Source organism: Camelina sativa, chromosome 3 (genome assembly GCF_030686135.1).
Source record: "Camelina sativa cultivar CO46 ecotype springtype chromosome 3, ASM3068613v1".
Lineage (NCBI taxonomy): Eukaryota > Viridiplantae > Streptophyta > Magnoliopsida > Brassicales > Brassicaceae > Camelina > Camelina sativa.
In genome coordinates this window covers 5,727,172-5,748,709 of record NC_141882.1, presented here as the reverse complement: position 1 = coordinate 5,748,709, position 21,538 = coordinate 5,727,172, and the positions used below count along the sequence as shown (strand labels likewise).

Sequence of the window (21,538 nt, the reverse complement as noted above, 5' to 3'; positions counted from 1 at the left end):
TTATAGTATATGTAATGCATAATTAATTGCATATGATATGAAATATTCGTTTTTTTTCTTCTAATTCAGTTTTATTATTGAACGTAAATTACGTTGCATGGCACTAATCAACGTAAGTCACGTACGTGCGTGAAAAAAAAAACTGAACAAGAAATACAAGATGGCAAGTTATTAAGAAAAGAATTAAAAAGCGGATTATAATCATTTTGGTTAATTGGTCAATTGGTCAAATAGCCTGGTTTTAAATTTTAACCAAGCAAATAATCATTTTTGAAAAGTCGAACTATTATGGTGTCAATGAATTAATATGACACTTGAACGGACAAGAAAAATGCATCACTTATAGTTTTTTTTTTTTTTGGTATCATCAGATATATCAAACAGTAAGATACTTTGCGTGGTATAATAAATGTGACAAAATTGGTTATATGTACAATCAAGTGATCAACACTAAGAGTCGTTTTCGAGTAATTTATATCTCACCAACAGCTGTTGAGTCGATTTGAAAGGCCTCACATCGATCATCATTATGTGTTATCCTACAATTGGCTATGGTTTAATGTTAAATCATATTAGTGTTGGATTGGTGTATCTCTCAATACAGGATACTCTTTCCCTAGCAACAGGTTTCTATAGTACCAAACAAATTCACTTATATGGATACAGAAATGCAATTTGTGTGGATATATGTATATAGTAATATAGAAAACTATATCTATTAGTTTCGCTGAATACTGGGATTTGTATGTTTAACAGTTATATTTTAACTTGTCTGAAAACTGTATAATGTCCTACATCAAATGGGTAACGTATTGTTTATTACTTTATTCCTTATACAATAATTAGTAGTAGTTGATTAGGTATATGAGTCGCTTTAATGTCAAACGACTAATACAGTTTGTATAAATTAGCCATCCATTTTGACCTTCTGAAAACACTTTAAATTAATTAATTATTATAGTACGCGAACTAAATTGAGGAAGCCTTTTCACCCAGCTGTAGAATATAAGTACTGTATATAAGAATATATAACATATGTAGTTAGATTTTTCTTTTGTCGTACCATTACCATGTGTAGTTAAATTTAATAACTGTCCTGTTTATATGAGAATTTTTATAAAATTTTAAAATAAGATTTGTTCTTAACAAAGAACTAAAAAATTATTTATATATGGGATGGATGTTTTAGTTGACCAATCCCTGAATTGTATGGATTCGACCATCACGTCATGACGTCATCCAGGATATTGACTAAGTTTTGTGGTTTTCGTGACAAGCATTTTTCTCAGTCTTTGATTTAAAAATTGGGCCGATGAGTAAGTTGCTATCAGGTTAGGTACCACGCGAGTCTCTGCGCGACAAGCGGTTTTTATAAGAATCTGTGTTCTTCACATTTGGTTTTTAATTTTGTAAGACAAATTTCATATCTTTTGACAAAGAAAAACCACTTGTCTGAAAAAAGTCTAATTGCATATTATCAACCGGATCTGTCCTATCAAACTTAAAGAAAATAACTAATACGTAATCAAACTGGCCGAAGTGTTCTAGTCCTACGGCATTCTCTACTCTGATCGATCGTGCCTTAGTTTCATGGACCAAGTTATTGGCAAAACACACAAAAATAGTACTGTGTCATTTGGGTAAAAAGTATAGTCACGAGCCTAAAGAGTGTAGTAGGCTTTCTGATAGGATATCAACATCATAAATGTGCCTAACTGGTGTGGTGGTCTCATATCCCGTGGACCGTGGTCAAAGCCGGCACACGAGAATAGAAAGTTCCGCTCCTTTGTTCCGGCAATTCGGTCTCGGAAACGTTTTATTATTTTTTTACTCTTTCAAAGTCTTTTATTATTATTATATTAGATGATACGACCAAACTACTAATAATTAGATTACTATTTCAAAGTATATAAATAATATTTCTGCCGCGTTTACTATTTATGTACAGTATACGAAATTATATAAACACTATAGGCTTATTCATTTCTGATTTTTATTTACTTAAGTAAAAAAACTCATCACTCGTAAGTACTTAACACGTGGTATCTGATTTTTTTTTTTTTTTGGGTATCTATAAAACTCATTAGAAATCATGAGTTACTACTGATTTATATTAATTTTCAAATCAATCGAAAATGCTTGTTGTTCAAGAAAAAATACTTATCTTATATTTGCGGAGACTCTGTGCAGGAGGAGGATTTGTATGTTTGACCACTAACTTACAAAAAAAAATGAAAAATGTGAATACACAAAGATCATTAATTTACATAGAAGCTTAAGGTAGGCCTTGGCCTTTTACAATAATGGGCCTTCTACATTTTGATTCTTCACTAGAGATTCTTTTATTTTCTCAAGTTAGAAAAAAACTTATGTCTGTGACATATTTTATCCACACTCTGTATTTCACTGACACTACCCAACCCCGCCAACGGAAAACCACCATGTCTGCCTCCGTCGCCGTCGTGACGGGTTTTCTCCGTCTCCCGTCAATTCAAAAGTCTCAAAGCACTTCCTTTCTCTTCTCTCGACCCAAGAGATCTTTGGTGAGACCCATATCCGCTTCACGCTCAGAATTGCCGGAAAATGTTCGGAACTTCTGGAAATGGCTGGGAGCCCAAGGAGTCGTCTCCGGGAAGTCTCCGGCAGAACCTGCGGTGGTACAGGAAGGTCTGGGACTTGTAGCCAGGCGTGATATTGGAAGAAACGAGGTCGTGTTGGAGATTCCCAAGCGGTTGTGGATAAACCCAGAGACAGTTACGGCTTCCAAGATCGGACCTTTATGCGGAGCATTGAAGCCGTGGGTTTCAGTTGCTCTGTTTTTGATCAGAGAGAAGTATGCACAAGACTCTTCATGGAGAGTTTATCTTGATATGCTTCCTCAATCTACTGATTCCACTGTCTTCTGGTGGGTTTTCTCCTTCTCTGATCATCGGTTACTTATTTGTAGGAACTGTAGAGCTTCTCTGTTTGCTCAAAGTTTGGTTTCTCTGGTCAACTGTGTAGCTAATGATATGTCTTCTTCGTGAAATGCTCCAGTACAGGTCAGAAGAGGAGCTTGCTGAGCTCAAAGGTTAATCCTTTTACCCTTTTCTTCTTCTTCTTCTTTCCATATACAGATCAGATTCATACCAACTGGTTTGGGAATTAGCTGTTGATTCACTACTAGTAGCTGATGATGAATCAAGAGACAGTTGAGCAAAACATTATAAACTTATGTGCTTTTTGTTGTTTGGCTTAGGGACTCAACTGTTGAGCACCACATTGGGTGTGAAAGAGTATGTGGAGAATGAATTCTTGAAACTGGAACAGGAGATATTACTGCCCAACAAAGATCTCTTCTCATCCCGCATAACACTTGATGACTTCATCTGGGCGTTTGGGATTCTCAAGTCGAGGGCGTTTTCTCGCCTTCGTGGCCAGAACCTTGTCTTGATCCCTCTTGCTGATTTGGTAAGCTCCTGTAGATAACTATCCATATAAGCGACAGCTATCTTCTTTATTCGTATAATGTCTTAGTTGTAAAGAATCTTCATACATTGAATGCTTTTGTCTCTGCAGAGAATCTCTGACTACAATGTTTCATTGTGAACAGATAAACCATAACCCTGCGATAACGACAGAAGATTATGCATACGAGATCAAAGGAGCTGGCCTTTTCTCTAGAGATCTCTTATTTTCCTTGAAGTCACCTGTTTATGTTGAAGCAGGTCAGCAGGTAAGCTGCAAGCACTGTTACTTAGTTTAAACCCTCAAGAGTATAAGATCTAACCCTTTTAATGCTGTGTGGGTGGTCTATTCCACAGGTATACATTCAATATGATCTGAACAAAAGCAATGCAGAACTTGCTCTGGACTATGGTTTTGTGGAATCAAACCCTAACCGAAACTCATATACTTTGACCATAGAGATACCTGAATCAGACCCATTCTATGGGGATAAGTTGGATATTGCTGAGACTAACGGGATGGGTGAGACCGGATACTTCGACATAGTAGACGACCAGACTCTTCCCGCTGGCATGCTTCAGTACCTTCGGCTTGTTGCCCTTGGCGGTTCAGATGCTTTCTTATTAGAATCTATCTTCAATAACACCATATGGGGCCATCTTGAATTGCCTGTAAGTCGTTCAAACGAGGAGCTAATATGCCGTGTTGTCAGAGATGCCTGCAAGTCTGCTCTGTCTGGTTTTAGTACCACCACTGAAGAGGTATATATATTCGAGCTCTTACTTGTAATGTCTTTGTAGGTACTTTACACTCATTTCAATTCTTGCTCGTCTTCATTGTCTTTCGTAGGATGAGAAGCTTCTGGAAGAAGGAAAGCTTGATAATAGGTTGGAAATTGCTCTTAAGATAAGGATTGGTGAGAAGAGGGTGCTTCAGCAAATCGACCAAATCTTCAAGGATAGAGAGCTTGAGCTTGATGTTTTAGAATATTACCAAGAGAGAAGGCTCAAAGATCTTGGTTTGGTTGGTGAGCAAGGGGATATCATCTTCTGGGAAGCCAAGTGAGAATTAGCTTAGCTCGTACAGAAGTCCTGCAAGAACAAACTCGGGGCCCGAAAGAAAATCTTACTGATTTGGTCTCAGACCGCATAGAGTTGAATCAATCTCGAGACAGAAGAATTAAAGGAAGAGACCACAATATGTATATTAAGCTATTGCCAAAAAACAACTTTTGAAATTTCTATAAGATGAGACAATATCTTCTTTTAGTTACATCTTAACTTACGTAAAACAATCAAATTAAGATCAGCAACTATGCAGGAAAGCTGAAAAAGTTACAAACAAAAAATGGAAAAAAACTCAGGGAAGGAACTATGCAGCTCCCGTTCAAGTATTTGGCATGCCGTCCTCTTGCAGAAGCAATGAGATAATATGCTAACAACATGACTTCATCAACGTGTTAAATTGGAATTTCTATGGCCAAACAGGTCGTGGCAATTTGTACCTTCACAAAGACACTCTTGAGGGTTTGCGTAGAAGTAATCTTCCTCCTTAGGTTTGTCAGAGATTACTCTTCGGTGTGTAGGGGCTCCTGTTCGTTTCTCATGGGCTACCTTGACGGCTTCTGCAAACTGATCCCACGTGAGGGTCTTATTGTGATGCAAGTCTAGTAGCTCCACGAGTCTCTTACGGTCAAGCAGGACTGTCTTCTTATATCCAAGGTATCTGCAAATTCAACACATAAAGACCAATTGTGTTTTTATATAGAATTACAGGTATGGTTTTCTTAACACTAACTTGTCAGTTGTCATGAAAATGAATGTATTCGATACCAAAAAAATTACCTCCGATGACCTTCCACCACTTTTGCCATGTTTCCATCATAGGTAGGAATAAAAGTGTTGCTGGCTACAGATACCATAAAATCTAAAGCAGCCATTTGAGACGAATGGTTCTGAAACTGTTGCAGCTCCGCTGACTCCAGTAGCATTTCCTTCTTTACCTATAACAAATGTGTGCAAAACTGCTAAGAAAACGTTCATATGTAATGCAGGTGCAGTTTATCACTAGTTGTAGCAAGAAAAGGGAAACCAGGACTGGTAGACTCACAATTCTCGGGAATGCTTCCCTTAAAACGGATAGCCTATGCTCGCTCCCATAAATCTCACCAGCTGCAATGTATACCTGTGTATTTTTCTCGAATCCCAGTGCTTTTAGAACCAATGCTACCTCCTCTGGCGTCAGAGGACAAAGCCCTTGCGCCCTCCTCTCCTCAGAGACTATCTCCTTCTCTCTCCACCAGGGATATGTGTACCTAAAGAACACAAAAATGGACCCATACATTAACAACAAAATCTCATCTTTTTAGTCGGAACTCCTCCAATTCAGGGCAGATGTTTTGAAGACAAACCTCATCTTTTTTAATTCTTCAGCTTCTTCCTCAGTGCAACCATGAGTGCAGCCAGAGAAAGCTAACATGTCCATCTCATATCTCAGATGCAAAGCCACAAAAGGCCCTCTTTGTTGTAGAATTCGAACTAACTTAGATCCCAAAGCCTCAAGCTGTGGAGTGAACTTAAGTCCCTGGAAGTTCACCCGGCACCTGAGCCACTGCAGAGGGAGCGAAAGACCATTGTTTGCCAGGCGGGTGTCGGTCCTATTGAAGTGTACAACTTTATGTTTGCTGAAAAGGGGCAATACCTGAACAAGAAATTTAACCAATCACAAATGCAGAAAGACACACAACAAGAAGAGAAGAAACTGCAATTTGTTGCCATAACAATGTCTTGTGGTAAGTATAGTGTCAAAGGAACCAAAAACAGAAAACTAGTCATGAACAGCACAAAACCTACCTGCTTCAAGTAATATTTTTCATCAGACCAGCTCACAGGAGGCATTTCGAACATTTGATAACCATACTTCCTTGTATACCGTTTAGGAAGCCTCCTTAAGATCCGAACTTCATCTCTTAATGAATCAATGAAATGTCTCACATTAAAAATATCCTCAAAACCACTGCAAACCAAAAAAGATTAGGATGCTTTAGATCGCTACACAGCTACAAAAATAAAACATATCAGAAGTGAAAGATCTTCTAGAAAGATAGAATGAATATACCTAGGATCAGACCAGAAAGATGTTTTGTCAAGCTCAGGAACAACGAGAGTGAGGTTTAATAGCCGAGCAACAGTCACCATATCACATATCTGAAAACAACATAAAAATCAGAATTTGGAAAACATCAAAATCTGAATCGAAAAAATTAGGAGAGCAATTAAAAGCAAGTGACCAACCGCGGATCGCATTTGATTCAATCCACCATTACAGGATACAAGTAGTATACCATTGCTTGTATAATTTCCTACAAACAAATAAAAATCAAATCAATAATAAACTCTGAAGCACCAACGAAGACGAAATAGAACCCAAGAAAACACTGACTGGGAGGAGGAAGAGGAGGTGGGAAAGGAAGAAGCTCGACAGGGGCAGAGAATCTAGAAATCTGATTGGTTAAACCAGTGAAGATCCGAGAATGCCAAAGCTCACCGGCGGCGAAAAGCTGAACCAAACATGTCCAAACCAAAATGCTGGAACAAACTCTAACGAACCAGACTTGTACACGAGGTTTGGGAACTGCCGAAGGAGGCGGAAGCTTGATATCGCTTCGCGCCTGAGTAGTCACACTCTCCGATCTAACTTCCATCTCCCTCCTCCGACGATCGTCTTCGCCGCTTCATGAGATTAAAAAAATTCTAAAAACCTAAAAAAAAAAAAAAAAAAAAATTATCTCCGATCTTGTGAATTCTTTTTATCCTTCAAAGAAAATGCAGAAATTGATAAAATTAGAAGAGAAACGCGAAATGAAATGCTTCTCCTTGTGTGTCAAAGGTTTGAATCTCGAGGTGTTTTTTATTTTATTTTTCCCGAGTAAATTCGAAATTAAGAAGAAGAAGAAGAAAACAAAAAATCACGAGACGGGAAAAAAAAAAAAGAAAGGAGGTGGTAACGGTGAGAAAGATGGGAAATAAGTTAATAACCGTCAAGTGTCTTCTTCTTGTATTTATTATTATTTTTCCCAGAGAGACACAATTCATTCTATTTGCATTTTAAAAACAATATATTCCTAATTCAGATGGCTTCAATACCAACAGAAAAATTCTTTCAAATATTAGAAAAACATAATGGTAGCTCAATATTAAATAGAGAGATTTGAAGAAGAATATATATATATATAAATCGTCAAGAAAAACAAAGATTTCAAGAACATTCAACTCTGAAAACATGTAATACTATAATAAGAAAGAAAGATGACACATTTTGCCTTTTTGGTAGTCGTTGTCATTCGTCGTCAACGAATTCACCTAATTGTTCTCTTTCCCCCCCCCCTAACTTTATTTATTGTCTCAATCTATTTATTGCACTAATCACGTTTCAGTTATAAAAAAAAAACTGTTTAATCTCTTTTAGTATGATTTTATCCGGACATCTTTTCAGTTAAAAAAAAAAAAAAAAGACTGAAAGGAAATTATGACTCATGTGTAACTTTATTTGCATTATCAAAGCTATTTTCTTCTCCTCTACAAAAAAAAAAAAAAAAAAAAAACACTTGAGTACAGTTATTTTCTTGATCAAGTTTAAAATTAACATTACTGAAATGTTGTGTAAAAAATCTGGAAGAGTTATTTATTTCTTTATATTTTCTTCTGATTTGGGGGTTGTATGTACACTTGAGAAGACAAGTTCAATACTCTGTAGGGCCTTCATTTTATAGCCCAGTTGAGTGATCTTTTTTTATGCAAACTTTAAAAGAGAGCCCAATTGAGAGAGTTATCATCAGTTGTAAATTTTGAAAATACTCCACGTGTTTCAACGAATGAAACAATTACACGTGGCAACGTACGTATGTTTGACTTTCTTTGTCTCCTCCCTTTCCATTAACCCGCAGAAGAAGGATAGCTTTTGAAACCCGTCAGATCGATTTCTCTCGATATCGGAGCCGCCATGGATCTTCATCGGAGCACGATTGTATTGTTAATCCTTTCAATTCTATCTCCGGTGACGATCTCTATGCGATACGAGCTGACTTCTGGTCACACGAAATGCATCTCAGAGGAGATTCACGCAAACGCATTGACCGTCGGGAAATACAGCGTCGTAAACCATAACGATGATCATCATCCTCTTCCTCCTTCCCATAAAGTCACCGTCAGGGTAATACATCTTTGAATCTCCCCATCTTAATAATTTTAATTCGCATTTCCTTCGATTTGATTCTCAGTATGTATAATGCAATGGTTTTTTTTAGGTCACATCGCCGCAAGGAACGGCTTATCACGAAGCGGACGGTGTAGAGTCGGGACAGTTTTCGTTTACAGCGATCGATACAGGGGATTATATATCTTGCTTCACCGCCGTTGATCACAAACCGGAGACGACGCTGACCATTGACTTTGATTGGAGGACCGGTATTCATACCAAGGATTGGTCCACTGTGGCTAAGAAGAGCCAAGTTGAAGTAAGTTTTTCGCCTTCTTCTTTTTACTCTTTGAAGTCTTAACTTGGTCAAACTAATTTCAATTATAGCAAATAGATTTTGATGCTTTTGTTTGTTATATGAAGAATTTGAGCATTGTGCTCGGATGTGTAAGAAATTTGGTAGCTAAGATAGACCAAGACATTATGCTTGAAACTGGAATGTTATATATGAATTGAGAATTGCTATGTAGTGTATAGGTTTCTAAATTATGTTGGTGCATTGGTTTGGTTTGAATCACTGCTTAGGGTTCAAAAACGCAACTGATAGGGGTTGTCTGTTTGCGGTCTTGCATATGAAGAAATTGATTGTTTAGTTTAACTTGAAACCCGATCAATTTATAAAGGTAGCTAGGAACTTAGGACTAGGCTTTACCAGATTACAGAGCAAAGCTATCTTTAAATGAAAGTAGATGGGCTTTGACATACAACAGAGCAAGACTAGCTTGAAATGTGATATATAGCCTCTTAAAGAGATTGCAGAGTTTTTTTAAAGGAATGTTTTGTTGACCTTTGCCATGGTCGTATCTTGATGTTATTTGGCCAGACGATGGAGATTGAGGTTAAGAAGTTATTTGACACCGTGAATTCCATCCACGAAGAGATGTTCTATCTCCGCGACAGGTAATTTAATTACAACAAAGCATGTTTTCCCTTCAAGTCGCTTAATCTTGAGGAAGAGAATGACTCGAAAACTCAAAATACCCATTCCTCATTTGGTATATTGCAGGGAAGAAGAAATGCATAATCTGAACATATCGACGAATTCGAAGATGGCATGGTTGAGTTTTGTATCGCTTGCAGTTTGTTTATCGGTCGCAGGTCTTCAGTTTTGGCACTTGAAGACCTTCTTCCAGAAAAAGAAGCTCATCTAAATTGTATTCAAAACCCTGAGACTATAGCTTTTATATATAACACAACTGATTTCATTTTTGTCAACCTATTTATTTTCTTACTGGATGTTTCCGACATAGACAATTAACCTGCAAATTCAATCCAATCCATGGAACAACAAAAGCTCTTTTGTCACACTCTTGTAGTAAGTCGTTTACTGTAAAACAAATGAAAATATGAAAAAGAAGCAATCTTTACAAAAAGACAAGAAACAGAAGAGAAATAATAATAAGCAAACAGAATAATATCACTTTCTTGTTTCTGGTTGTTCTTGTTCATAAATAATGATTTGGTGTATTATGAAGTGAATAAGCCCCAATGGTGATCTGATGGTAGAGTTTCCTTGATCTTTTCAAGTCTCTTGAGGATGTCCAGAAACGACGGTCTTTGGTTCATGTCCGCATCCCAGCATTTCACAATTAACCTATCATGAGAAGGAACACTGGTTAGTTAGTTAACATGTAGACTAACGCTGATTCATGTGGCCTTGGGTTTTGCTTACTCTCTTAAATCTGGTGTGCATCCTTTGGAACGGAATGTAGGTCTGTGTCCATCTGATACATGTTTGGCTGCTTCATATGGCTCGTGGTTCGCAAACGGTGGCTCTCCTTCAAGCATCTGGATAGAATGTGATGATTAAATTAAGGTTCAAATGAACTTTGGTTCTGTTTATTAGACTAATAGAAAAAAATTTCTAGTTCAGATTCTTAGTACCTCGTAAAGTATCATTGCAAAGGAGAAGACATCAACTTTCTTGTCATATCTTCTATGCCTGAATACTTCAGGAGCCATATACCGGTCTGGTTTTGTTGCACAGACAAAGGTGGTGAAGTTAGAGAAATGAAAGAACAAAAATGGGAGATGACATCAGCTTTTACTATAAACCAACACTTACAGCTTCCGGTTTCACCAGTCATTTTGTAGACATCATGAGAGTTTTGAACCTTTATGAGTTTACTTAGCCCAAAGTCTCCAACTTTCAAGTGGTCTGGACTGGAATTAACCAGAAGAACGTTCCTGAAATATAAAATGCGAGAAGCAGTTTACAAACAGCAAATCTGAAGTAAGAAACTGAGGCTCTATGAAGCAATTTTGATTACCTTGGTTTAAGATCTCGGTGAATAATAACATTTGGTTCATTGTGAAGATATGTCATTCCTCTGTAACAACAATTTTTGTAAACCACTCAGGCCAACTATGATGAACAAAATTTCACATGATATCTCGAATGTTAAAACTTCAAGTACCTCGCGATATCCAACGCAAAGTTGACAGCAGTTGCTGGAGTTAGACCGCCCTTTTCCTTGAGGTATTGATGAAGATCTCCCTGTGATGAATCATTTAGTTAGCCAAGAAATGAATCTGCAGAGATAAAAGACAGATGATAGCGAAAACCTACCCCGCGCAAGTATTCAGTGATTAACATTAGAGGCTTTCTTTCGGTTACAGCTCCTAAGAATTGCACTATATTAGGATGACGAAGCTTAACTAGCAAATCAACCTCATGCCTGAAGTCCTGACTGCATCACAGCAAATATGGAACTTATGAAACACAAGAAACTTAGGTAAGAGCAAATGAAATATAAGAGAGAGAGAGAGTAATAAGAACTTACATAACAAGTCTATCATCTGAAAGAGATGGAAGAATACGTTTCACAGCTACTGGTGTTCCTCTCCAATAGGCTTTCACAATCTCACCAAAGGAACCCTAAAAGAACATGAGACCAACCTCCAATCAGCCAAAAGAAGAACTACATCGTATTGAACTAAACACAGAGAATGCTTGAAATACACACCTTTCCAATCATAGCGGCATTTGAGAAATCGAGCTCAGCAGGTTCAATTTCCCAGTCACATTTCTTTGGAATCGGTGGTGGCACAGGCTTTGGTTCAAAGTGACTTCCATTTTGACCCTACATCAAGAATTTACTCAGCAAGACACAAAACGGGACGAGTAATTGAAACACTAAAGTGCCTCTCTGAATCTCTGAAAAACAAGTATAACGAACAACACTGTAGTAAGCAGCTACTTCAGAGAGAAGATGAAATATCCTAGATTTAGAGCTTCTCATATTCAATAGCAATCACACTACCTACCCTAAATAAAGAATCAAACAAAACGGACAATGTCTAATCTAAAGCTATACACATTACAAGATCAGAAAGAAATTTCAAAAAACTCACATAAGATAAACCGCCATGAGATTTCAGCAGCTCAATCATCTTCTGCTTTCTAGCTCCTTCTGCATCAGCCAAAGGCTTCAAAAATACCCAAAAAACCAAACCAAAAAAGAAACAATTTTCAGATTCAGTATCACAACAAAGTTGAGAGATTTGAAGGGAGGAACACAAAAAGGAAGAGCCTTTTTATTTACCGTGTTCTTCCATCTATCCTGAGCGTTGACATCAGCACCAAACTCGAGGAGACATTTAACGACATCGAGCCAACCGTGAAGCGAAGCAACGTGGAGAGGCGTTCGTTTGTCATAGTCTCTGGCGTGAACCAAAGAAGGATCTTCCTCCAAGAGTTTCCGAACTGCAGCTGCGTCGTTTTGGTGAGCGTGCCACAGAATCAGAGATGTTCTACTCACACGTGCCTTCTCCTTTTGCTTGTCGTATGAAGACGGTGAAGGCACGCTCGTTCCCGCAGCAGCGGCTTGTTCGCCACCGTCTCCTGCCGCCGGTGGATCAGAGCTCATCTCAACCCGATTCAGCTAATTTGAGAGAAGAAAAGAAAAAGAAAAAAAAAGATTGAGATTTTCGACAAAAGGGTTTCGATTGAGCGATACGAATCACACAGTGATCTTAGCTACCGCGTGATTGAGGAATCAATCAAATTCTTTACTGTGAAAACCAGATTTGAGAAGAGAGAGAGACGATTCTATTTCTTGTTTTCTTATGTCCTTTGCTTGTGTGAACGTAGATCATCCGCCGTTAACTTAGCCGTCAAGTTGATGACTTTTTCCTCCGTCTATTTTAGTGAGTTTTTTAAAACTCTGTCACCGTTATCTCTGACTTTTCTCTTTTGGTCCTTTTTATTATTAGTGACCGACTAAGAAGGCCTACTACTTAGGGAAGGAATCAAAGGGATCAATGATGTGATTAGTTCTTTAGAAAGTTTCATAATTTTATTGAATAATGTAAATTTAGTTTGAATTTGGTTAATTTTGAAGAAAATTACAAAAAAAAAAACAAATATTTGATGTAAATTCTTACAATAATACAATGTTCTAAAATTGAAAAGAAGAATGGTCACCTTGATTATTTTACCCTTTTTGAGTTAAGAAAACATAAGTAAATCAAAGTGCTAAGTTAATACATATCATTTCATAAATTTTAAGTTTGACAAATCAATACAAAAATACTATGGATCATATAATAATAACCGTTATGGTCTCTATGAAATGTAGTAGTCAACGATCCGGATAACATGGAATCACATCTATGATCTATCACATGACTTCTATTAATACATACACACGTATATATGCCTTTGGCATCTATTTTTTATTTTATTGTGAACAAAAAAAAGTCACTATTTCTCATGTTAAAAATTTCAATTTGCATTGGTCTTTTTGTCAGCTAATCATCATACTTGACCAACTTATTTGTTTATACATGAAAACAAAAAATCCGAACTATAAACTAGTGGATTAGCTTTTGAGAAGCCTTCAAGTAAAGAAGCACAGCTTCAAGAGAATTATGAGGAGCAATATCAGTATGGAGCACAAGTAATATGTATATATATACACACACGGTTAATTACAGTTTAATAATATATACAAGTATAATAAATTAATGTAAGGTGGCCTACACTTGTTTCACAAGCTATTTACCATCCCTCAAGTCCTCAAGAGAACGCTTACGAGATCCCAGATTACGCTCCAACGTCTGAGGTGTTGGTGGAGTTCTTCCCCGGCGGAAGAGCACTGCCAGTGACCTTGTTTTCCGGCAAAGATCAAAAACCTATTCAAAAACAAAAAAACAAAAAACAAAAACAAAACAAAGCTGATCATTTCAAATGTTCCAAGGCAACAAATTTATAGAATGAGATGATATCGTTGTCGCATAATCTTACAGATGAGGCCTCAATCTCAGCGACGCCTTCACACCCTTTTCCTCCACCTTGTAATAGGTCACAGTATCTAACAGCCTCATTCACATCTTCAAATACCTTTTCAGATAAAAGATTTATATCACATTTAGTGGGTTCCAATAGGGTGTTGGAAGTGATTCATAGAAAATTACTTACCAATACTCCATCTCGAATGTCTTCAACGAGCATATCAAATTTAGTTTTGGGTCTAGACTGTTTTTTCTGGTTGCTGATCCTACTAGGAAACAACAGTCCAAGCTCTTTCTCTACTTCACTGTTACAAACGGATTGCTATTGTTGTTATGCAAGGGAGATAAAAAAAAAAAAAAAAAAAAACTAATGCTAGTAAAAATAAGCTTGAGTGGAATAGAGTTTGGAACCTGTGGTTTGTTCTTGTTTTCATGGTGCAGATCTGGTTTTCTCTCTGTGTTAGTACATATACAGGCTTCGAGTCCCCTCTCCATGGGTTGGACTCCAACACTGAGATTGTTGCCAAGACACAGTGAGAGAGGGTTAGTCAACGAAATCACCAAAGCAAGATACACAGAGCAGTAGAGGAACACAACATCAAATCCTAAACTTTAGACCACTTATGTTCCCATCCTATAAATCTGTTTTTGATATTCCTATGCATCAGCATTTTCTGGGAAAGATGAGATGATAAAACCGTGTTGTGAAAGAAGTTATGGAAACTAGAAATAAACAATTTTTCCATATCATAGTTACAGCTAAAAAGCCCTCTTCTCCTAGAGAGCTTCACTGGCTGTGTGTGACACTATGACTAACCTCTGGCATTGTTCAACAAAACGATTTGATTCCTGTTAACGAAGACAACGCACTAAGGAATTCAAACTACTGCAAAATTACCAGATTTTTCTAGAGAAACTTAAAAAAAAAAAAAAAAAAAACTATGTATCAAGTTACATTGGCATATGCTTCAATGGAAATATCAAGTTAAAAAGATAAAACGCAGAAATTGAAAGCGCAGAGCACAAAATCGCAATAGCAGCCTCAGTTCAGGAGCTACGATGAGTAACCAAAGTGATTGAGAGATTATACCATCATAGCTGGTGGAATCAAACGTCTGCTCTAATTTCCGACGCATCTCGTAAGCACGAGACGAGACTTGCCTTACAAACTCATCGGAAGTCCCAGGGATCGTACCGTCCAAGTGAAGCGCCCGCTCTACTTCCTCGCTCTCTTCTTCTTCATCGCCACCAAGCTTATCTGATCCTCCTCCGCCGCCGGTCGATCTACAGCTAACGAACAGTCTCCTTCTCGAAATCGAAACTCGTCTACCGGAGCTACACAGTCCGGAAAAGGAAGGACGAAGACGAATCGATACTGATCGTGAAGTCGAAACGGAGATCGTAGTAGTGGTGGTCGGAGGAAGTATGATAGAAGGAGATACATATATCAGCGACTCCATTTGAACTTCCTCTTCTTTCTATTATTCACTCTTCTTAGAGATCAATCGGAGAAATGAACGATTCTCTTTGCTTAGGTTTTTGATTTTCTCGGGAAAAGTTCAGTTTTGGGAAAATTCACGACGTAACGTAAACGACTCAACGAGTAGTAAAAAACTCGTGGAAGCAGCAGCTGAAGCCGCTGATATTTTTCCTTTGGTGGGTCCCACATTTGTTTAAAACCTTCTACCTCATTCCAAGGTTTCATATTTCAACAGAGTGGAACTGGAAACATTCTAATGGAGGGGCTTAATCTGATATCTGGATTAGAAACACATATATATTACAAAATACGTAGAGAGGTTACATAAAATGCTTTTCACTTTCACTTCAGTCATATATAAGGTCACGAACCAGTTGTGCCAGTTTCAGGAGAAGATAAGCCGTTAGAGACGGTTTCATCATCGTCAAGCTGTGTTGATTCTTGATCAGGGAATACCTCTAGTCGCATAGATGGAGCAATGTTGTTAACATGAAGCCATGTTAGTTCCCATAAGCTATCTCCACCAAGTGCACTTCTTTGCAAAAGCACGCCTTTGGTCTTCATCACAAGCAATATGTTCTTCAGTAGCTCTGGCACCGACTCCTGGAGCTTGTCGCTTTTTTTGCCCCTTACTTTCACTTTCATGTATTTCTCCATTCGGGTTAGGACACCGAGCCATAGTTTGCAGAAGGTAGATAACTGTGATAGCTCTTGGAGTTGTTGAAGAAACACTTTGGAGAGGAGTTTGATCGCGAGAAGCAATGTGCCTTCCATGTTTCGATAGTCTTTCTGTGACCCAGCAGCTAACTCAAGTAAGTCATCTAATACCGTGAAGATTACTTTGTCAAAGCATTCAGACCACATGCTATGACTTAGGTTGATCCCATCTACTCCCCCTAAACACTTTTGTAACAACTGTAACGCGTGGTTTCTTACATCCTCTCTCTGGACTAAACACACTTTTCTTAGTCCTTGGACAAGCCAAAACCACATTTCCCCAATATCTTGTGACATCTTCCCGAAATCTTCTTCTCCCATGTTTTCCTTAGCTGTGCGAGCCCATTTTGCCAAATATTCTAATGAATCTCCCATTAGATCGAGGGCACGGATAGACCGTTCGGATTGTCCCACACGTGATTCAGCAAACTGTCTCGCAGCATCAACACACAGTACATAATTGGCTGGATACAGGTGAGTTCCTTCAGACATAACAAAGGATACCGCATTAAATCCTGCTTCAGAAGCTTCTGGGTGCCGGGCTGTGATGGAGAGTAAGGATGTGATCGTTCTCCATCCGGCCTGAGACCTGATGTGATTAGCATTGGCTTTCACAAGACGGCTGACTTCAACTGCAATTTGCTCGCAATAGGCATCCGCAACACGAGCATCCAGTTTCAGCACAAGCTGAAGAGATCTCAAAAGCTCATCAGCTAGGCTTTCTTTATAAGGAAGTAGTCTCTGGCAGATCCGAAGTAGACCGAAAATAGCTTTATCCACTAAGTTGCATGGCATCAACGTTGACTGAGCAATTGTAGCTATATGTTCATAGACACCTTGCCAAAGGAGAACAATCCTGTCTCTGTTGTTAAGAGTGATTGCGATAAGCAATTCCAGACAGAAAACTGCAGTATCCTCGTCCTCAGGAGAACTGGTTCCTTTTTGTGGCCTACCTGCAGCCCAAATGAGAGCACGTGCAAGCTGCAACAAAGATTCAGCTTGTAGAAATTTGCTTTCGGTAAATATGCTGTCAATGTGACACTTCTGAATTGTTTGAAGTGTTCGTTGATGAGCTGCAAGCTGTTGCTCAGTAGGCTGTGATCTTGGCTCTTCTGTATCAAGTGAGAGAAGCTGACTAAACCTTCCCATCAATCCGGAAGATCTCCTCGGAGTTCCCATCGACTGTAGATGAGCTGAAGATAGGGAATTCGCGAGAGGCTTTCCTTGTCCTTGCTCAGATGATAGTTCAGATTCATCAGCTGCATCACTGGCTACACGAGCTGGTAGAAGTCCAAGTTTATGTAGCCGTAAGATACAGTCCAAGATGTTCCTCCAACCTGTACGTATATAATCTCCATATTTGTTTGCAATGGTAAAAATAGTGATAGTAGCCATCCTTGCTTTTGCGTCATCACCAAATGCGAGAACGGGTTCATCAACAGATGATGGATTCAAGAGAGTTGTGAATTTGCAGAGAGACACAACCAGATCATCAAGCACATCTTCCAGATGGTGACAGGCAGATATTTTAGCAATAGCCAGGAATCCATCAATGCATGTCTGGTAAACGTCTTCATGTTCCGCATGGTCAAAAACGACTGATATGGCAGCAATGGTTGGACCAGACATAATGGCAAACATATCATGGTCAAGATAAGCCCTTGAATCAGCCATAATATACGGAGCAGTTTTCTTAGATTTATGCATCAAATCAATCCAACGGCTGGGAGTCATTTCAGGAAAGCCTGCACCTTGTTCTGGAGTAGTCCTGATCTCATTGTTGCAGATGGAGTGATATAGTTCAGACAAAAATTCTCTAGGTAGATCATTTCCTCCATTGATATGCCTATTGTTGCGAATAAAATCTTCTTCTGTCATCTTTTTCTTTACTTGAACGTTGTGTTGATCAGTGTTAAGCATGATAATAGAGTATGATAACACAAGAGCAGCATCCTTGTTAGCCAGAATCTCAGGAGACTGCATATAGTATCTTTCAGAGAACGCCTCAAGCACTCTCTGTATTTTCTGAGATTCTCCAGGCAACCTGAAAGTTTCCAAGAAGAGTCGGAGTGCAGTATCCAAATTCATGTACTGGAAATCGAAAGTCCCAGCAAATTCATTGAGTACCTGAACACAGAATTCGTCATGGTTTCCAAGAAAATCCCCAACAAGGTTCTTATCAAGTCCAGCAGTATATCTGAAAAAGCAAGCTACACTTTGGGGATCAAGTTTGTCCGGCAAAAGATGTGTCCCTTGGAGAAACTCTAACCCCTTCTTTGGATCCCTGTTAAAGTGATCTGCTCCAATCATTAACCTTCTCTTGATATATTTTCTTCTGCGTACAAATGAAACCCAGTGATTTGGATCACTATAATTGTCACACTTAACCATCCAGAAAGGTGTATACTCATCAAGATGGACAGGACCCAAGTCCAAACCAGTTAATCCATTACTTATCCTCTCAGCCATTCCCTGAATAACAGCAATTAGACCATCCAGAGCAAGAATGTGCATTGCGGACAAAGGACAGTTCACAGGAAATGTGCTCTTCGATAGAAGATTGGACAGCTCTTCAAAGACGTTGCTGCAAGTTATATCACAATCAAGATTGGCATACATCTCCACCATAAAACTCTTCTGCCTACAGAAGTTCACAAGAGCCTCCATAGCAACCTCTTGCTGCTGATACGAGGGACCATATTTTCCTTGAGCAAGCCTTAGGATCACACAGGAAAAGAATGCCTCAAGCTGCAATTTGAGTTCGGTACGTAGATGTTGATACAAATTGAGCACAATGCTGCAAACCATCGAAAGAATAAGGGGGCTCATTGACAAGCCGAATTGCATCAAGTTACGAAATAACTCATCTTGAATCAAGCTTAACAATCTTGGGTGATAGCGGATTGACGATCCACCAAGTTCAATGGCTGAGTTTATCAAATTCAACGCAAACAGAGGCACATCTTCGTCAAATGCTATGGTGTTTGATCGGGAGCCCATCCCAACATGTTCAACCACATTTAGCAAAGAGCATAAAAAGTGAAATATTTCCACCATACTTGGAACTCCGTATGGCTCTGTCATTATATGCAAATCATATGGAGAAGCCGCCTTTCTGCTTCCAGGCCCAACTGGTCCATCATCCATCAAACTTTGAGCACCAGATGCAAAAGTTGCCACAGAATTTTCAGTGTCATACTCGGAATTGCCACTTCCATCCTCGACTGGTTTACTCACAATGGCATAATCGTTGTCTACTCCAGCTTTCTGCAACCATACAATATACCATTAGTACTCATTCCACTATAAGTGATATATATATGAAAACAAGAGAAAAATGCATAAAATCGCATCTGTTGGGAAAGTTGTTCCGTAACAAATGAATTATTTACTATATGCAGAATTGCTAGTCTTCTTGTTCTAATAGTGCTCTTTGACTCACACTAGGAAAATAAAATCTGAAAGAAGATATCCCACAATAAACTTGCACACCAAACAGACTTTAATCAACTGTAAAGGAAATAACAAGGACCCCAATAACATACCTCTTGCTTGATGCTTCCAGCTCTGTTGACTAGTGTATTTTCTGTTCTGTCAACATCTGGGAGATGGGCGAAGATACACCTTACTAATTCATGCATGGTGTGGCGAGCTACACGTTGCAATAACTCACCTTTCATTCCTGCTTGGTGGACAACACGAAAACAAGTATTGACGACAGTGCATACATGCTGATTGCTTAGCATAACTGATGCTTTATTTTTCATGCATGCCAGAAGAACCTGCAGGATCTTCATTAGTACAACCTCTTCTGATGCAGGATCTGTCACCTCAAATCGGCAGCTTGTCACAGAATCAACTACCAAGTGCATTGCGTCTTCAATATTTGCAGTATTTTGATCAATTACATTCAGATTTAAGATCTTGTAAACTGATGACAAAGCAATACTGGTTATCGGTGCTCCAGTTTCATCCGAACGTATCACATCAAGAAAGGGCTGAAGATACAACATAGGACTAATCGTATGCCATGGCTGGTTCCATGAGAACACCTGCTTTCTAAGAGCTTTAAGTGACTGAATCAACGAGTGTTCTAGTTGATCATCACCAGACATGTATCGACCTCCCCATCTTACATTTCTTCTCATAACCGCTAAAACAGCAGCAATTTCCGTATCAATCATGCATGCTAAAGTGGTTGTATTGCTTGACTCAGTACTCTCAAAATCCTCAGGCTCTTCCTCAATGGACTTAATTCCAGAATGCAACTTTAGGCGACCCATTTAATCTGTTCTGATTCTTCAGCCAGAGCCCAAGGCACTTCGATGCTTACGATCTTCCTGGCAGAATGTAAGGTGGATACAGCCAGAGGATATACCCTTCACAGAGAGAGGCCAAACTCGATCATTTCTGGCCAAAAGAAAAACCAGATTAGATTAAAAGTGTTATTTTAAACAGATAACAAACTCATTTAGAGAGCTATTAAGAAAGACAATCTCGTAAATTCTCACATCATACATTCCCGAGATTAATCAAAAAGTACAAAGCTGTATCTGAATCTAGCCACTTCGATTGAAGCATATAAACCACAAGCAAAGAAATACATAAAGGTCTGAATCTGAACCATGCTGATAATTTTTCAGAGTAACCTCTTCCATAGTAGTAACTTATGTTGCAGATATTCCAAATCACATTTAGTTTATGAGTAGCTACGAAACTAATCTCAACAATTTTGAGCCCCAAAAAAAAAGCAATTCCTACAAATCCCTAAATAGCAAAGTTTGTAACCTCTTTGTTATATCAATAAACCTGATAACTCTAAACCCATCTATAAGATCAGCAACTTATAGAGTTAAGAGACACTAATTCCAATGGAATAAGCTTAGCGACAATTCAGCAGACCAGTGACAGTGTCAAGAAACCATACGAAATTTCCGAAACTATTCAGGGTTCTTCAGATGAGCAAAATCCCGTCAACACGAGAGAGAGAACTCGAAACAGGTATCGCTAAATCTCATAAGATAGAAAAAATAACAGCAATGCGAATCAACAAGAAGAAGAAAACTCGTTCGACGCAATCTAGTTCAAAAACTGAATAAGATAACTTCTGACTTAGATTTACGAGCATCAATGCCACAACGAAGGAACGATAGAAAAAAATAGTATTCGAAGAAGAAGTTTAAAGAAACGAAATCTGTAGATTTACTTACTGTTTCCTCCAGCGATTCAGAGATCTGTCGCCGGGCTCCGACGACGTGTAACAGAAATGCTTTTAAGGAAAGCACGATCGGAAAATCTCGGGGAAGGGAGCAAAGGCGAAGAGAGAAAGCAGAAAAAACAATAAAGTAAGTGATCGAATTTACGAAAACACCCCTGTCTTGCCAAATACCCATATTTCTAGTT

At 38.5% G+C, this 21,538-nt stretch overlaps 6 protein-coding genes across 8 annotated transcripts; 2 read left to right on the top strand and 4 right to left on the bottom strand.

Moving 5' to 3' along the window:
* The first annotated feature begins 2,357 nt into the window (after nt 1–2,357).
* LOC104772851 (fructose-bisphosphate aldolase-lysine N-methyltransferase, chloroplastic) lies at nt 2,358–4,715 on the top strand. Its single transcript, XM_010497412.3, has 6 exons — nt 2,358–2,905; nt 3,042–3,070; nt 3,239–3,450; nt 3,593–3,715; nt 3,804–4,208; nt 4,297–4,715. Exons 1-6 carry the CDS (start codon nt 2,370–2,372, stop codon nt 4,510–4,512), a joined length of 1,521 nt encoding a protein of 506 aa, XP_010495714.1. The 5' UTR covers nt 2,358–2,369; the 3' UTR covers nt 4,513–4,715.
* LOC104772856 (rhamnogalacturonan I rhamnosyltransferase 1) lies at nt 4,662–7,481 on the bottom strand. Of its 2 annotated transcripts, none has more exons than XM_010497418.3 (8): nt 6,889–7,481; nt 6,741–6,808; nt 6,565–6,653; nt 6,300–6,462; nt 5,858–6,147; nt 5,557–5,761; nt 5,292–5,449; nt 4,662–5,172 (listed from the first exon to the last, which is right to left on the bottom strand). In XM_010497418.3, the coding sequence occupies exons 1-8, from the start codon at nt 7,148–7,150 to the stop codon at nt 4,899–4,901; spliced, it is 1,509 nt and encodes a 502-aa protein (XP_010495720.2). In that variant the 5' UTR covers nt 7,151–7,481; the 3' UTR covers nt 4,662–4,898. The 2 variants fall into 2 exon arrangements, with proteins under 2 accessions (XP_010495720.2, XP_087364587.1); XM_087508461.1 differs by having other exon boundaries at nt 6,994–7,481.
* A 763-nt stretch (nt 7,482–8,244) lies between these two features.
* On the top strand, nt 8,245–9,910 carry LOC104772844 (transmembrane emp24 domain-containing protein p24delta7). Its single transcript, XM_010497407.2, has 4 exons — nt 8,245–8,658; nt 8,753–8,962; nt 9,527–9,603; nt 9,710–9,910. The coding sequence occupies exons 1-4, from the start codon at nt 8,449–8,451 to the stop codon at nt 9,852–9,854; spliced, it is 642 nt and encodes a 213-aa protein (XP_010495709.1). The 5' UTR covers nt 8,245–8,448; the 3' UTR covers nt 9,855–9,910.
* A 73-nt stretch (nt 9,911–9,983) lies between these two features.
* On the bottom strand, nt 9,984–12,929 carry LOC104772835 (serine/threonine-protein kinase VIK). Its single transcript, XM_010497401.3, has 11 exons — nt 12,249–12,929; nt 12,058–12,132; nt 11,670–11,786; nt 11,487–11,581; nt 11,273–11,393; nt 11,121–11,200; nt 10,974–11,033; nt 10,769–10,890; nt 10,588–10,673; nt 10,376–10,491; nt 9,984–10,297 (listed from the first exon to the last, which is right to left on the bottom strand). Exons 1-11 carry the CDS (start codon nt 12,570–12,572, stop codon nt 10,171–10,173), a joined length of 1,323 nt encoding a protein of 440 aa, XP_010495703.1. The 5' UTR covers nt 12,573–12,929; the 3' UTR covers nt 9,984–10,170.
* Nucleotides 12,930–13,531: 602 nt separating this feature from the next.
* LOC104772829 (uncharacterized) lies at nt 13,532–16,915 on the bottom strand. Its single transcript, XM_010497397.3, has 5 exons — nt 15,029–16,915; nt 14,350–14,449; nt 14,126–14,243; nt 13,952–14,047; nt 13,532–13,839 (listed from the first exon to the last, which is right to left on the bottom strand). Exons 1-5 carry the CDS (start codon nt 15,396–15,398, stop codon nt 13,702–13,704), a joined length of 822 nt encoding a protein of 273 aa, XP_010495699.2. The 5' UTR covers nt 15,399–16,915; the 3' UTR covers nt 13,532–13,701.
* Nucleotides 15,676–21,538, bottom strand: LOC104772824 (ARF guanine-nucleotide exchange factor GNOM). Of its 2 annotated transcripts, XM_087508460.1 has the most exons (4): nt 21,346–21,508; nt 19,681–20,545; nt 18,263–19,402; nt 15,676–18,179 (listed from the first exon to the last, which is right to left on the bottom strand). In XM_087508460.1, exons 3-4 carry the CDS (start codon nt 18,280–18,282, stop codon nt 15,782–15,784), a joined length of 2,418 nt encoding a protein of 805 aa, XP_087364586.1. In that variant the 5' UTR covers nt 18,283–19,402; nt 19,681–20,545; nt 21,346–21,508; the 3' UTR covers nt 15,676–15,781. The 2 variants fall into 2 exon arrangements, with proteins under 2 accessions (XP_087364586.1, XP_087364585.1); XM_087508459.1 differs by having other exon boundaries at nt 15,676–19,402; nt 21,346–21,538.